This window comes from Hemitrygon akajei, chromosome 13 (assembly GCF_048418815.1).
Source record: "Hemitrygon akajei chromosome 13, sHemAka1.3, whole genome shotgun sequence".
Taxonomy (NCBI): domain Eukaryota; kingdom Metazoa; phylum Chordata; class Chondrichthyes; order Myliobatiformes; family Dasyatidae; genus Hemitrygon; species Hemitrygon akajei.
Window position 1 is genome coordinate 13,428,414 of NC_133136.1, and position 17,116 is coordinate 13,445,529.

The 17,116-nt window shown below is 40.4% G+C and overlaps 1 protein-coding gene across 18 annotated transcripts in view; it reads left to right on the plus strand.

Moving 5' to 3' along the window:
* Positions 1-15,841, plus strand: part of nedd4l (NEDD4 like E3 ubiquitin protein ligase) — a 418,746-nt gene extending 402,905 nt beyond the window's left edge. For all 18 annotated transcript variants that reach the window (XM_073064158.1, XM_073064157.1, XM_073064163.1 and 15 more), the window contains 3 exons: positions 4,353-4,449; positions 9,261-9,333; positions 13,456-15,841. In XM_073064158.1, coding sequence (XP_072920259.1) covers positions 4,353-4,449; positions 9,261-9,333; positions 13,456-13,558 — 273 coding nt within the window. In that variant the 3' untranslated portion in view covers positions 13,559-15,841. The remainder of the gene's footprint in view (positions 1-4,352; positions 4,450-9,260; positions 9,334-13,455) is intronic.
* Positions 15,842-17,116: the final 1,275 nt, after the last annotated feature.

Here is a 17,116-nt window from a genome sequence, read left to right on the forward strand (position 1 = left end):
AGACTGCTTTTGAGTACCCTTTTAGGGTTCACCTGCAATACAATTTTTCGTAGATTATACATAAAAATGCCAGTACAAGAACGTTTTCTTGTATAGTTGGTAACTAGAGTTATCTTGTAAACAAACTATTGCATTGGGAAATTAGTGTTTGAAACGTATATTACAATGTATTGTTAGACCATTAGACATGGGAGCAGAATTAGGCCATCTGGCCCATCGAGTCTGCTCTGCCATTCAATCATGGTAGATCAGTGGTTCCCAACCTTTTTTTGGCTATGCCCCACCTAATCACCTCTAAAATCCTGATGCCCCACCTAATCACCTCTAAAATCCTGATGCCCCCTGTGGTGATATATAATTCTTATTATTCAAAAAGTGAACTCCTATTCACCTGGAGGAAGCCTAAAAGACCATTAACTTGGTTTAAACAAGCTTCCAAAGAACATGGCATTCATGAAAGAGAAAAATAAAAGAACCAAAGGACTGTTAAAGTTCTGAGGAAGAAATTACTAAGAAATTGTAAAAAAAAGAACATTAAGTGATATTAAAATAATAATAATAATAAATAACTAAAACAATGCCGATTCGTTTCTACAGCATACAACGACAGATACACCATTTAAAAGAGATGACACAATGTACACACCTTCACTCCACCAAGAACCGAAAGCTACTGCAAAAAGCAGCATTGGCGCGACCTCGTACGAGTTTCTTACGCGTTTGGACTTGTTCATTCGTTCCTTCCTACATCAGTCAATTCATTAATTTAATTATGAAAGCCATTTGATGGTTGTAATGATGGTGATACACTATATATACAGTACATACGCAATTACACATGTACATACACACAAGTATTTTTATGTATGCATACTGTATATACACATATGTATTAACTTGCACACACACTCATACTCACACAAACTTACTAGAAAAAATTCACTGTTAATAACTCATTCTCGAATTGCCCCCCTTGAAAATCAAATTACCCCCCTGTGGGGCGTACGTCCCACGTTGGGAACCACTGTGGTAGATCCTTTTTTTCTATCTCCTCTTCAAACCCAGTTCCCGGACTTCTTCCCGTAACCTTTTTTAACTTGGTTTCAGAATGCATGCCTCACTACAATTTTGTATGAAATTTTAGATTCCTTGTAATTAGGTCTGAACAGATTGTAACTCTTAATTTAGTTATGGTAAAGCATAGTGCTTAGCAATCTCAAAACTCCAATGGAGCAGACTTGATAGAGCGAATGGCCTAATTCTACTTCCATGTCTTATGTCTTATAGTGTAATTGCTTAAATTGAATGCTTAGAATTGCTCCGGGATGCATCCTTGGTCAATTTGGAGTTGAAAAGTTTTTTTCCAAGGAACCATAAGTTTTTTCCATTTCATAAGGTTTTTTTTCTATATATTAGAGATAATTCTTTTTTAATATAAGTTTCTGTGCTATGAAGCTTTGGCTCATGTTTTGTGAGCCCTGAATTGTGGGAGATGTATGTGCGTGTGTTGGCAACATTGGGTTTAAAAACAACTGATTGTGATTAGATAGGCCTTGTGTTTACATTACCCTTTGATCACCGGTTCACTTGTCAGGCCTTACCAAAGGAAAATATCTAAGGAAAATAGTGGCTCTTCATAGTTCTGTTGCAGTTGAAAATTCAGAATCAGAATCAGGTTTATTATCACCGGCATGTGACGTGAAATTTGTTAACTTAGCAGCAGCAGTTCAATGCAATACATAATCTAGCAGAGAGAAAAAAAAAATAATAATAAATAAACAAGGAAAACAATTACGTATGTTGAATAGATTTAAAAGAATGTGCAAAAACAGAAATACTGTATATTAAAAAAAAGTGAGGCAGTGTCCAAAGCTTCGATGTCCATTTGGGGATCGGATGACAGAGGGGAAGAAGCTGTTCCTGAATCGCTGAGTGTGTGCATTTAGGCTTCTGTACCTCCTTCCTGACTGTTAGTGAGAAGAGGGCATGCCCTGGGTGCTGGAGGTCCTTAGCAAACAACACCGAGATTCATTTTCTTGTGGGCGTACTCAGTTAATCCAGGAACCATAATGGAATCAATGGAAGATCACACCCAACAAGGGACAATCAGAGTGCAAAAGACAACAAACTGTAAAATAAAAAAGGAATGAAAAATAAGAAGAAGAAGAAACTGACACAACTGTAATTCTATTTTATATTAACTATCCTGTTGTACATAATATTATAAATTGCTGGGAATTGCACATTTAGACAGAGACGAAACGTAAAGATTTTTACTCCTCATGTATGTGAAGGATGTAAGTAATAAAGTCAATTCAATTCAAATAAATAAGTGATTAAATATCAAGAACATGAGATGAAGAGTCCTTGAAAGTGAGTCTATAGGTTGTGTACATTTTAGTGATGGGACAAGTGAAGTTATCTCCTCTAGTTCAAGAGCCTGATGGTTGAAGAGTAATAACTTTTCTGGATCCTGATGGCAGCAGTAAGAAGACAACCTGACCTGGGTGGTGGGCGTCCTTGATGATGGATGCTGCTTTCCTGTGACAATGATCTGTGCAGAATTGCTCAGTGGTGAGGAGGGTTTTACCCATCTTGAGTTCAGATCTTTCAACCAGGTGAAATTCTTTCCTTGTAGAATGATGGAGTGCAGAAGGCTATACCCCTACTCATCCCACCCAGCCAGATTGTTGTGCCATGGAGGGTTTTCTAAGAGTTATTCAGTCTTTCCCTGTTGCCTTACCAATAGTTTGCCTAAATGTTATTACTGAATCTACAGTATTTCCTTCATAGCTCACAGTATTGAACAGTGCTGTAGAACAAAGGGATCTGGGAATACAGGTCCATAATTCATTGAAAATGACGATACAGGTAAATAGGGTCATAAAGTAAGCCTTTGGTACATTGGCCTTCATAAATCAAGATACTGAGTACAGGACAAACACGAGGAAATCTGCAGATGCTGGAAATTCAAACAACAACACACACAAAATGCTGGTGGAACACAGCAGGCAAGGCAGCATCTATAGGGAGAAGCGCTGTTGACGTTTCGGGCCGAGACCCTTCGTCAGGACTAACCGAAAGGAAAGATAGTAAGAGATTTGAAAGTAGTGGGGGGAGGGGGAAATGCGAAATGATAGGAGAAGACCGGAGGGGGTGGGATGAAGCTAAGAGCTGGAAAGGTGATTGGCGAAAGTGATACAGAGCTGGAGAAGGGAAAGGATCATGGGACGGGAGGCCTCAGGAGAAAGAAAGGAGGGGGAGGGAGCACCAGAGGGAGATGGAGTACAGGAGGTGGAATGTTAAGTTGGTTAAAATGTGGGTGAGGCCTAATTTGGAGTATTGTGTGCAATTATGGTCACCTACCTACAGGAAAAATATCAACAGGATTGAAAGAATACAGAGAAAATTTACAAGGGGGTTGCTGGGACTTGAGGACAAGAGTTATAGGGAAAGGTTGAAAGGTTAGGACTTTATTCCTGGGAGAATGAGGGGAGATGTGATAGAGGTATATAAACTTATGAAAGGTATAGATTGGGTAAATGCAAGCAGTTTTATTCCCACTGAAGTTGGCCAAAGGTCATAGGTTAAGGGGAATCAGAGGGGGAAGTTCTTCAACCAAAGGGCAGCGAGAGTGTGAAACGAGCTGCCAGTGGCGGATGTAGGTTCAATTTCAGAAAAATCTGGATCAGTACATTGATGAGTGGAGTGGTTGATGCGACTAGGCTGAATAACAGTTTGGCACAACCTGGATGGGCCGAAGGGTCTGTTTCTGTGCTGTGGTACTCTGTGACTCTACGACATTATTTACCATCTGATCTTGCCATTATTTCTTTTCCAAGTCACCTACTGGATAAGGTTTTCCCTTGAGGGTTTCCTTGAGAGTCCCAAAATCTTTTCAGACGCAAGCAGCTGTGGCCTCTGTTACACTGTGCACTACATTCTTTACTGCTGCTGGTATGATTCCCCTCTTAGAAACACTGTACAGTACTTAGCCTTCACACTGCAGGACAGAGCATCCCTGTACACTAACAACATGGCCGCTGCTTCAGTAGTTCTGTTTATAAGAGTAGTCTCTTTGTAGTAAAAGAGATCAGTGTGCTAACTCTTGCCCCTCACACCAATCCCCATCCCAGTGGTCTTTATGCCACAGCAAGCCCTGTGATAATTAAGCAACTGCTGATAAACTTGTGCCACGTTTGTTTTTCCTAACTTTGAAATCCGTACAACCTTATGAAAATGGACAGAGTCGGGATATTTTTAGATCATCAGTAATGGCAAAGACTGCTTTATATCTTTGTTGACTTGTTTATAATTGGCTCTTTGTTAATAATTGACTTCATTCCTTCCAGGCAGTGCTGCTGATGGATGCTGAGAAACGTATTCGGCTTCTACAGTTTGTTACTGGAACCTCAAGAGTGCCAATGAATGGATTTGCTGAACTATATGGTATGTGACTATTAGTTGTGTGCAAGCTTAACCATCAAGTTGATTTCTTTATTGGGATACAGTGCAGAATATGCTTTTCTGGCCCTTCAAGCCACGCCAACCAGCAGTCCCCGGACTTAACCCCAGCCTAATCACGGGACAATTTACAATGACCTATTAACCTACCAACCTGTACATCTTTGGACTGTGGGAGCTTGGACTTTGGATTTTCAGAGCACCCGGAGGAAACCCACGTGGTCACGGGGAGAGCGTACAAACTCCATACAGGCAGCAGCAGGAATTGAACATAGGAGAAGAATTAAGCTGTTTGGCCCATCGAGTCTGCTGGGCCATTCAATCATGGCTGATGCTTTTTTCTGCTCCTCAGCTCCACTCCCTGACCTTCTCCCCGTAAACTTCAATACCATGTCCAATCAAGAACCTATTAATCTCTGCCTTAAATGTACCCAACACCCTGGCCTCCACAGCTGCCTGTGGTAATAAATTCAACAAGTTCACCACCCTCTGGTTAAAGAAATTTCTCCGCATCTCTGTTTTAAGTGGATGTCCCTCCATCTGGAGGCTGTGCCCTCTTATCGTAGACTCCTCGCTATGGGAAACATCCTTTCTACACCTACTCTGCCTAGGCTTTTCAACATTCAAAAGGTTTCAATGAGATCCCCCCCACCCCCCCCATCCCTCTAAATTTCAGCAAGTACAGACCCAGAGCCATCAAGCATTCCTTGTATGATAACCCTTTCATTCCTGGAATCATCCTTTTGAACATCCCCTGAACCCTCTCCAATGCCAGCACATCTTTTCTTAAATGAGGAGCCCAAAACTGTTCACAATACTCAAGGTGAGGCCTCACCAGTGCCTTATAAAGCCTCAGCATCACATCCCTGCTCTTGTATTCGATTCCTCTTGAAATGAATGCTAGCATTGCATTTGCCTTTCTCACCACCGACTCAACCTGCAAGTTAACCTTTAGGGTGTTCCACACAAGGACTCCCAAGACCATTTGCATCTCAGATTTTTGGATTTTCTCCCAGCTTACAAAATAGTCTGCACGTATATTTCTACTAAAAGTGCATGACCATGCATTTTCCAACATTGTATTTCAGTTGTCACTTCCTTGCCCATTCTCTTAGTCTGTTTAGGTCTTCTGCAGTCTACCTGTTTCCTCAACACTACCTACCCCTCCACCAATCTTTGTATCATCTGCAAACTTGGCAACAAAGCCATCTATTCCACCACGTAAATCATTGATATACAGCAAAAAAAGAAGCGGTCCAAACATCGACCCCTGCGGTACACCACTGGTCACTAGCAGCCAATCAGAAAAGAATCCTTTTATTCACACTTGCTGCCTCCTACCAATCAGTCAATGCTCTAACCATGTTAGTAACTTTCCTGTAATATCATGGCCTCTTAACTTGGTAAGCTGTCTCATGTGTGGCACCTTGTCAAGGGCCTTCTGAAAGTCCAAATATACAACATCCACTGCATCCCCTTTATCTATCCTACTTCTAATTGCCTCAAAGAAATCCAGCAGGTTTGTCAGGCAAGATTTCCCTAAAGGAAACTATGCTAACTTTGTCCTAACTTGTCCTGTGTCACCAAGTACTCCGTAACCTCATCCATAACAATTGTCTCCAACACCTTCCCAACTACTGAGGTCAGGCTAACTGGTCTTTCTGCTTTCTGCTGCCTTCGTTCGTTCTTAAAGAGTGGAGTGACATATGCAATTTTCCAGTCCTCTGGCATGATTTTTGAAAGATCACCACTAATGCCTCCACAATCTCTACCTCTACCTCTTTCAGAACCATAGGGTGCAGTTCATCTGGTCCAAGTGACTTATGTACCTTTAGGTCTTTCAGATTTTTGAGCACCTTCTCTCTTGTAATAGTAACTGCACCCACTTCCCTTCCCTCACACACTACAACATCAGGCATACTGCTAGTGTCTTCCACAGTGAAGACTGAAGGAAAATACTCATTTAATCAGCCATCTCCTTGTCCCCTGTTGTTATTTCTCCTGCCTCATTTTCTAGTGGTCGTATATCCACTCTCACCTCTTTTATTTTTTACCTACTTGAAAAAGCTTTTACTATCCACTTTGATATTGTTTACTAGATTTCTCTCATATTTCATCTTTTTCCTCCTAATGATTCTTTTATTTGCTCTCTGTAGGTTTTTAAAAACTTCCCAATCCTCTATCTTCCTGCTAATTTTTGCTTTCTTGTATGCCCTTTTTTTTTGCTTTTACATCTATTCGGCACCTTCCTCATTTTTCCCAGAAACTTACACCGTTGCTGCTCTGCTGTCATCCCTGCCAGCATCTCCTTCCAATTTACTTTTGCCAACTCCTCTTTCACACCACTGTAATTTCCTTTACTCCACTGAAATACTGCTACATCAGACTTTACTTTCTCCCAATCAAATTTCAAATTGAACTCAACCATATTGTGATGGTTCATTACGTAACACCCAGTCCAGTACAGCTGATCCCCAGTGGGGATGACAAACTTCTCTTAAAAAGCCCCATCTCTTAGGCATTCAACGAATTCACTCTCTTGAGATCCATTACCAACCAGATTTTCCCATTCGACCTGCATGTTGAAATCTCCATGACTTTCGTAACATTGTCCTTTTGACATGCCCCTTTTCTATTTCTGTGGTCCACAAACCAGCTACTGTTAGGAGGCCTGTATGTTAACTGCCGTCAGGGTTGTAATACCAAAAGACCATAAGACATAGGAGCAGAATTAGGCCATTCAGCCCATCAAGTCTGCTCCCAGATCCCACTCAACCCATACACAAGCCTTCTTGTCATATTCTTTGATGCCCTGACCGACCAGGAAATGATCAACTTATGCCTCAAATACACCCACTGACTTGGCCTCCGCCGCCATCGGTGACTGAGTATTCCACAGATTTACTACTCTCTGGCTTAAAAATTACTCATTGCCTCTGTTCTAAAGAGTCCTCCACCTTATCTAGCCCTTTCAACATTTGGTTGGTTTCAGTTAGATCCCTCCCACATTCTTCTAAATTCCAATGGGTACAGGCCCAAAGATGCCAAATGCTCCTCATATGTTAACCCCTTCATTCCCGACTCACCAGCATTAACCTCTTCTGGACTCTCTCCACTGACAACTCATCCTTTCTGTGATGCGGGACACAAAACCGCTGACAATATTCCAAGTGCGGCTCGAGTAGTGTCTTATAAAGGCTCAAGATTATCTCCTTGTTTTTATATTCTATTCCCTTTGAAATAAATGCCGACATTGCATTTGCCTTCTTTACCACCGATGCAACCAGTATATTAACCTTTTGTGAGTCTTGCACGAGAATTCCTAAGTCCCTCTGATGTTTGAACCTTCTCCCCATTTAGATAATAGTTTACACTATTGTTCCATTATCATATATTTCCCAACACTGTAATCCATCTGCCACTTTTTTTACCCATTCTTCCAACTTGTCTAAGTCCGGCTGCAATCACATTCCTCAGCACTACCTACCCCTCCACCTATCTTCATATCATCCGCAAACTTTGCCAGAAGGCCATCAATTCCATTATCCAAATCATTGACAAACAATGTGAAAAGTAGCATTCCCAATACTGACCCCTGAGGAACACTAGTCACTGGCAGCCAAGCAGAAAAGGCCCCTTTTATTCCCACTCACTGCCTCCTGCCTGTCAGCCATTCCACTATCCATGCCAGTATCTTTCCTGTAACGCCACAGGATGTTATCTTGTTAAGGAGCCTCATGTGTTGCACCTTATCAAATGCCTTCTGAAAATCCAAATAAATGACATCCACTGCCTCTCCTTTGTCCACCCTACTTGGTACTTCCTCGAAGAACTCTAACAGATTTTATCAGGTAAGATTTCCCTTGACAGAAACCATGCTGACTTCAACTTATTTTATTATTAGTCTCCAAGTACTCTGAAATCTTATCCTTAATAATGGACTCCAACACTTTCCCAACCACTGAGGTTAGGCTAACTGGTCTATAATTTCCTCTCTTTTGTATTTCTCCCTTCTTAAAGAGTGAGGTGACATATGCAATCTCCAGTCCTCCGGAACCATGCCAGAATCAAGTGATTCTTGAAAGATCATGATCAATGCGTCCATTATCTCTTCAGCAACCTCTCTCAGGATCCATATGTCCAGGTGACCTATCCACCTTAAGACCTTTGAATTTGCTTAGTTAGTGTCTTCCACGGTGAAGGCAAAGTACTTATTATGTTCATCTGTTATTTCTTTGTCCCCCATTACTATCTCACCAGCATCATTTTCCAGTGGTACAGTATCAACTCTCATCTCCCTTTTACTCTTAATGTAACTGAAAAAACTTGCGGCATCCTGCTTTATATTATTGGCTCATTTGCCCTCATATTTCATCTTTTCCTTTCTTCTAGCTTTTTTAGTTGCCTTTTGTTAAATTTTAAAAGCTTCTCAATCATCCAACTTCCCACTCATTTCTGCTACTATTTATGCCCTTTCCTTGGCTTTTATGCAGTCGTTAATTTCCCTTGTCAGCCACTGTTGCCTAACCCTGCCATTTGAGAACTTCTTCAATGGGACGTTATCTATCTGGACCTTGTGAACTATTCCCAGAAACTTCAGCCATCTCAACTCAGTGTGAAGACACTGCCCAAAAGAAGGCAATGGCAAACTACTTCTGTAGAAAAATTTGCCAAGAACAATCATGGTCAAAGACCATCATACTGTATTGCTGCCACAAAACTACAGATTTCATATCATAGTCAGTGATTATAATTCGGATGCTGACACCTGCTGTACTTTTTGATATTTTACACAGGTTCCAATGGTCCTCAGCTCTTTACAATAGAACAGTGGGGGACTCCAGAGAAGTTGCCAAGAGCTCACACGTGGTAAGGATAGTGAATGCTCACAGTTTGAACACTTCATTGACAAATACAAGCTGAGTATTGAAAGCTGAATATTGGAAGTTTTAGCTGCTTTTTCTATGCCAGCACCTTCCTGCAACGTGCACCTGTACACTGCAACTCAGTACAGAATAGGCTGGAAATCAGGTGACATCTCCTCTGAATTCCTGTTCCTCTACCGGACTCAACTCTGAGTTCATCACTGTTATTCGATCACACTGAGCTGTAGGCCCTCGGCTTTGTATCTGGTGCCTCTAGCTATGCCCTTCATGAAAAGGTTACCGTAATTAAACTGCATTTTTGTTTTCATTTTTAATAAACAGAAACCTCTTAATTAATTTATATTATGTGAGTGCTTAAAGTATTTAATGTTTTCCTTCTTTTTCCAACATGGAATGATTATGGGAGGCATTTGAACATAGGACACTACAACACATTGCAGACCCTTCAGCTGACAGTGTCGTGCCGATCTTTTAGCATTCTATTCCCTTCCACGTAGTCCTTCATTTTTCTTAATCTATGTCCCTATCTATTAAAAGCTCCTAATGTATCTGCCTCTACCTCCACCCAGTGGCAGGGCATTCTACACACCCACCATTCTCTGTGTAAAAGAAGTTTACCTTTGGCATCCCTTCCATATTTTCCTCCAGTCACCTTAAAATTATGTGCTCCTTACTTCAGCCATTTCCACCCTGTGAAAAAGTCTCTGGCTGTCCACTCAACCTATGCATGCCTCTTATCAAGTCACCTCCCATGCTTCTTTGCTCCAAAGAGAAAAGCCCTTGCTCACTCAACCTACCCTCCTTATCAATAACAGGCATTAATACCACTCAAGGTAATCTCAGAATTGAAATGAGAACTCCAAATTATGAGAGGTATAAATAGATTAGAAAATCAGTATCTTCTTTTCTTTCAGGGCATAAATCTCAAAAACTAGAGAACATGCATTAAAAGTGATGCGGGGAAAGTTTTAAAGGAGATGTGTATGTCATTTTTTTATTAAACAGGTGCCTGGGTAGTAATGCAACCCAATACCATGGTGATGTTCAAATAGCTTTCTGGCGAGCACATGGATATTAGGGGGACCGGAGGATATGGATCATATTGCAGGGAGAAGATTTTAATTTAAATTGGTATCATATTTGTGGGTGACGGGGAGGAGATATGTCTCTACCAAAGGAGGTGCAAGGCGCTCCTTCTCTCTGCTAGCCTGCAGGTCACCCTTGGCCAAGGGTCACATGAAGCCATGGGAGCGGGTGGTAGATGGTCGTATAAGGAGCTGGTGTATATCATAAGTCCTGGTTATGCAACCACTGACACAGGCAGACAAACTCTGAAGGATTTGAGTACAGGAGCAGGGAGGTTCTACTGCAGTTGTACAAGGCCTTGGTGAGACCGCACCTAGAATATTGTGTGCAGTTTTGATCCCCTAATCTGAGGAAAGACATTCTTGCCGTAGAGGGAGTACAGAGAAGGTTCACCAGATTGATTCCTGGGATGGCAGGACTTTCATATGAAGAGAGACTGGATCGACTAGGCTTATACTCACTGGAATTTAGAAGATTGAGGGGGAATCTTATTGAAATGTATAAATTTCTAAAGGGATTGGACAGGCTAGATGCAGGAAGATTGTTTCCGATGTTGGGGAAGTCCAGAACAAGGGGTCACAGTTTAAGGTTAAAGGGGAAGCCTTTTAGGATCGAGATGAGGAAAAGCTTCTTCACACAGAGAGTGGTGAATCTGTGGAATTCTCTGCCACAGGAAACAGTTGAGACTGGTTCATTGGCTATATTTAAGAGGAAGTTAGATATGGCCCTTGTGGCTAAAGGGATCAGGGGGTATGGAGAGAAAGCAGGTACAGGGTTCTGAGTTGGATGATCAGCCATGATCATACTGAATGGCGGTGCAGGCTCAAAGGGCCGAATGGCCTACTCCTGCACCTATTTTCTATGTTTCTATGGATAATGGCAAGGTTCACCCATCTTGTAAAGACACTGTCCAGAAGGCAGCAATGGCAAAAAATTCCTGTAGACAATTTGCCAAGAACAATCTTGGTCAAAAAGACCATGAACAGCCACGTCATTCAGCATGGGACAAAATGATGGATAATGGTATCATATACAGTACAGTCATTGTGGATCAAAGGGCCTGTTCCTTTGCTGTACTGCTCTGTGTTATATGAATGTGGTTCATCTCCTGACCTCTCCACTGAGCAGAGCTCATTTGCAAGTTTAGTCCACAGATGGGCAAGGCAAGAAGAGATCTAATCTTTGAAGGTTTAAGCCCAGGCCACCAAAACTCAGCAGGTCAGGCAGCATCAATGGAATGAATAAACAACAGATGTTCAGGGCAGAGACCCCTCCTCAGGACTGAGCTTGCAGGTTTAACACTCTTCTTCTGAGTCCCAAACTTGTTAACGTTTGAACCTATGAAAGGCTTCAACATGGGTAAGTTCATTCACCTCAACTCTGAACTGATTCCATAAGTTATGGACTCACTTTCATGGACTCTACAATTCAAGATCTGGGTGTCATTTCTTACCCTTTTTTTTGTATTTGCACAGATCGGCGTCTTTTGCACATTTAGTTTGTCAGCCTTTGTGTATAACTTTTCAGTGATTATATTGTACTTCTTTGTTTTTGTGCATATGCCTGCAAGAAAATGAATTTCGTGGTGGTATATGGTTCAATACTGTCCTGGGCAAAAGTCTTAATCACATATATATATAATTAGAATCCTTAAAACCTTTCAACACTACTGTATTTTTCAACATGGAACAGAGAGCAAGTTTGTAAATCTGGCTGGAAGAAAGGATGTTGGGAATGGCGAGGGTGGAATATCGCAGGAGGGCTGTAGGACAGGTGGCAGAGGAGTGCCGGCTGTGAGACACCAGGCAAGGGCATTTGTTTCCAAACAATAAGTTCATTGATCATTACAGAATGTCTCTCTGGTGTTCCCCTCCCCTCCTCTCCCTTCCACCCCTTTCCCGACCATAATTCCCCTCTCCAAGCCCCCTCCCCACTTTCAGTCCACAATAGATACCCATGTCAGAATCAGGTTTATCATCACTCACATTTGTCATGAAGTTGGCTTTTTTTTGCGGCAGCAGTACAGTAGAATATATAAAATTACTACAGTACTGTGCAAAAGTCTTAGGCACCCTAGGTATATATACAGTGCCTATACAAAGTATTCACCACCCCCTTGGAAGTTTTTAAATTAAAGCCAAATTAAATCCACATGATTCAATGATGTAAAACAATAAAACATGAAAACTTCCAAGGGGCATGAATACTTTTTATAGATACTGTATGTACCTAAGACTTTTGCACAGTAATGTATGTATTTTGATAATAAATTTACTTTGAACTTAGAAAGTGGCAAGTTACAAGTAAAAAAAAATAGAATTTATAAAAAATACATAAACTAAGTGTCTAACAACCAATATGCAAAAGAAGACAAATTGTGCAAATTAAAAATAAATAATAGAGAGAACATGAATTACAGAGTCCTTGACAGTGAGTCTGTAGGTTGTGGAACCAGTTCAGAGTTGAGCTGAATGAAGTTATCCAGACTACCTCAGCAGCCTGATGGTTGAAGGATAATAACTGTTCTTGAACCTGGTGGAGTGGGACATAAGGCTCCTGAAAGTACTAGTGAGAAGAGAGCATGGCCTGGATGGTGGGTTCTCCTGATGATGGATGCTGCTGTATAGTGACAACTCTTCTTGGAGATGTGCTCAGTCATGCAGCTAAAAGTTTAAGCACTTAAAGCTTCATTTCACAAAGAAATAATGATGTGTGGTAGAGTATGTGTAAATCCTCTTGTTCTGCACAGAAGTACCTTTAGTTACACAATGAGGCATTGATCTGAAGTACAAAGTGAAAAATCAAACAGACCTAGGTCACCTGTACATTTTGCCCTATACCTCTTGCCCAATGGTAGCAGTGAGAAGATAGCATGGCCTGGATGGTGAGGGTCCTTGATAACAGATATTGATTTCTTGTAAAACATGTAAACATTTAAAGCAGACAGCATTTCACATCAATACTAGAGGGACAGCCTTGTAGAAATCTAAAGATCTGTTTTCTTTCCTCCTGTTTACAGCTTTAACCGCCTTGATTTACCGCCTTATGAATCTTTTGAAGATTTACGAGAAAAGCTTCTTCTGGCTGTAGAAAATGCTGAAGGATTTGAAGGAGTCGATTAAATGGCTGCAATCGTGGTCAACAAGTTGCTGCTTATTCTTTTTTTTATATAGATTTAGGATCTTTTCCAGTGATATCAATTTAATTGCACACTGACATTGGTACTCGGAACAAAGTCTTCTATGCTAATTCCTATTTCATATTTCTAGAAGACTGGGAAATTTAAAATAGACTTTCCAGACAAAGGAAGAAAAGTGGATGAAGCGTGGATGAAAAGTGCATTTCAATAGGACTTAACTATGTATTTAAACAAAAGTTCTTTAAAGACACAATCTAAACATTTTACCAACTTTGTAATGAAAGTGACTGCAAACTCTCACTTTCAAAGGTATAGTATTATCACTTTGTTTACTCAATGGACTGGATAATAACCAGTTACTTAGACTTCCTTGTAATATAACCTTTCCAGCAGAAAGGGGCAATCTGCTAAAGGTTGGAATTGCGCAGTGTATTAACATTTTCCTTTTCCCAGCAGTCATGATTAAAAGCATGGTCAAAAGCATTTTTAGATTATTAATGACGTAGTTTAAAAACTTGCCTGAAATATGAAAATATTTTTATTTTACAATTGCCATCTATGTCTCTGAATGGGGTCTCAGAAGCAAAATTGTAGTGTCATGCCTATAACTTGCAATAGCCAAGTAAATCATCACTATCCATCAAGTATGTATTGAAATAATATTGACATTAAGAGGATGACCAAATAACAATGCTCAAAGTGTTTTTTTAAAATGCTACCCAAAGTTTCCTTTTTTTTTTTGAACCAGGTGGTTTAACTATAATATAGCAAGTTATTACAATGTGCCTGCGGCATGCCTGATTAATCCCATAGTCTGCTGGTGGGTCCAGGAGCAATTGCTAGCTGGACCTTAAATCTCACTAAAACAGGTAACAAATGAATAAAACTACCCAATGTGCACTGCTGACTAAATTCAAAAGAATAGTTCTATAACATGTGAAACTACTTAAGCCCTCATTGCCTTTATCTACTTTTTTCTACAAAAGTTTCTTTTAGTGTTAATTTAACTTTTCAATCATATTTTTATCTCCTGTTAGAAAATACATCCTCCGTTATGAAGTTATTTGTTCACTGTTTCCTTTCACCTCCCACCTCGGGTCAGGAGTAACTTTATTGAAGAGCTATTTGGTTTATAGTACTCATTTGAACATGGTTTATTCGATACAGTTTGTTTATTTATTTATTTACTACCCATTACACTGCTGGCGTTCAGGGCAGCAATGAAGGTCCTCCATCTCTGGGCTTCCTTCATCGTGTCAGTACCTTCCTCTCGGTATTCACTATTTTTAGTCATGCAAGTCCCAGATGGAGACTCAGGAATACCGTTGCACTCAGTAGAAGGATTCTTCACGACTGTTTCCGTAACAGTTTTGTTTGACCAGTCAGGGGTGTTGGTCTTCAGCTGAACCCCCGAACCTGAAGGACCAGTGGACCACTCTTCTTCTGCCCTCTACCCTTTGACCTGTTTGGCCCTACCAAGAGCCAAAGCACAAATCCCTGACCCCAACCAACATAGCTCTCCAGGTAATTGAGACACGCAAGCCTCCAACCACGACAGTACTGTGACTAGATAGACGACAGAGAAATATGTGACAAGCCAGAAAGGAATTCTAACAAATAAATACAATCTGTGACAGCCCTCCCTATCTTCTTATTTACAAAAAGGAAAGGTAACCACTACAAATTGAGCTGTGAATGACAGATGTGTTTGTCTCATTGCTTGAGCTTATGCTGATTTTTCAGAAAATATGTTCTATGGTAATACCAAGAAATTTAGGGGCACTTTGTAAATCCCATAAAGCTCATGGCTGTTTAATTGTGATTAAGGATGTACATTTTTAATACTGAATATGCTTATCCAGTGCAATATCTGTCTGTACATTGTTTCTACTGACGATGCCTCAACAAACCCAACGTGGAGCCAAGTAAGCGTTAATTGTCTTTCTTCATTTTTTTCTCAACATGTCTTTTTCCTTTGAAAGCATTGCACACAATTTCAAAACTCAGCTCAGATATGTAAAGTCTCTCCTGAAATCCTTCTCTCCCTATAGTAAATTCCCAGAAAAAAATAAACTTTCCACATGAATGTTGCAAGTTTTGTAATTTGTATTTTATGCATATGCATTGATATTAAAACTATTTATCTAACTTAGGACAGTGACTAAGTGTAACAAAATATTTACTCCAGAACTTGTTTGCAGAAATTTTGTCAGATTTTTGCTGAGGCCTTTTAGAATGAAAAGATTAAAGATGGGTTGACCTTAAACATTGACTTTTGTAATGTCACTTCTATTTCCTTTACATTATTTATTTTGCCAACTGAACAAGTCCATCATCTGCATAATGTGCATGAAAACAAAGAATTCTGCCAATAATTCCATAATTGGTAAAGTTAAAAGTATATTTATCATAGTACATATTGTAGTTGTCCCTCTCCACCACTTGTGGTGCATTGGGCACAGCCTGGCCATTTTTTTTTACCATTTGTCTCTTTTATATGAGGCTGAGTTGCTAGCTCAATGCACAGTCCAGCACAGATGAGATGCATGCAAGGAACCAGCCAGATCTGAACCCAGGACCACTCACCTTGAAGCCACCACACCACCAGCTATCACTATCATGAACATAATAATTCAGAATAGAAATACAATAGAATCAATGAAAGACTATACGCGAATACTGACAAACAACCAATGTGCAAAAGAAGGCAAACTGTGCAAATGCAAAACAAAATAATAATAAATAAGTAAATAAATAATACTGAGAACAGGAGGGGTAATCCTCGAAAGGGAGGCTGGAGATTGTGGAATTTGTCCAGAGTAGAGGTGAGTGAAGTTATCCACACCGGTTCAGGAGCCTGATGGTTCAAGAGGTGATGTGGGACCTTAGATTCCTGTAGCTCCTTCCCAATGGCAGTAGTGAGAAGAGTTGATGGCCTGGATGGTGGGAATCACTGCTGATGGATGCTGCTTTCTTGTGGCAGCGCTCCTTGTAGATGAGCTGATCAGTTGTGCGTGCCTCATCGTTCACAAATACAGTGTAAATGCTAAACAAATTTTATCATGCACCTACATATTGAACTGATAAGTAAAATAATCCTTTTGCCCATCACCAGTAATATAATGATGTATATTTTACACAGGAGTCATAATTGCAACTAACCTTACTGGGTAACTAATAGCAGTTTTGTAACTGACAATATTACTGATAAATATAATTTCAAATTTAATCATGCCACTTCCTTCAAATATAACTAATGAAATTCCATTTTTTACTATTTCAAATTGAATGTCCTCAAGGTATTCCAAAGTGCATTATGCCCCAAATGTGCTCATGATCATGGATTGTTAGAGCTGTTTCGGAGGGTTTAAACTAATTTGGCAGGGGAATGGGAACCAGGGTAAAGGGAGTCAGGATAGAATGGATTGTAAAAAAAAACAAAAATTGCATGCGGTCAGATTGTCAGGAAGGGCAGGCAGATGACAGAACAAAATTGTAGCCAACAGGGTATCAGTGCAGTAGCGATGCAGATTCACAAAGG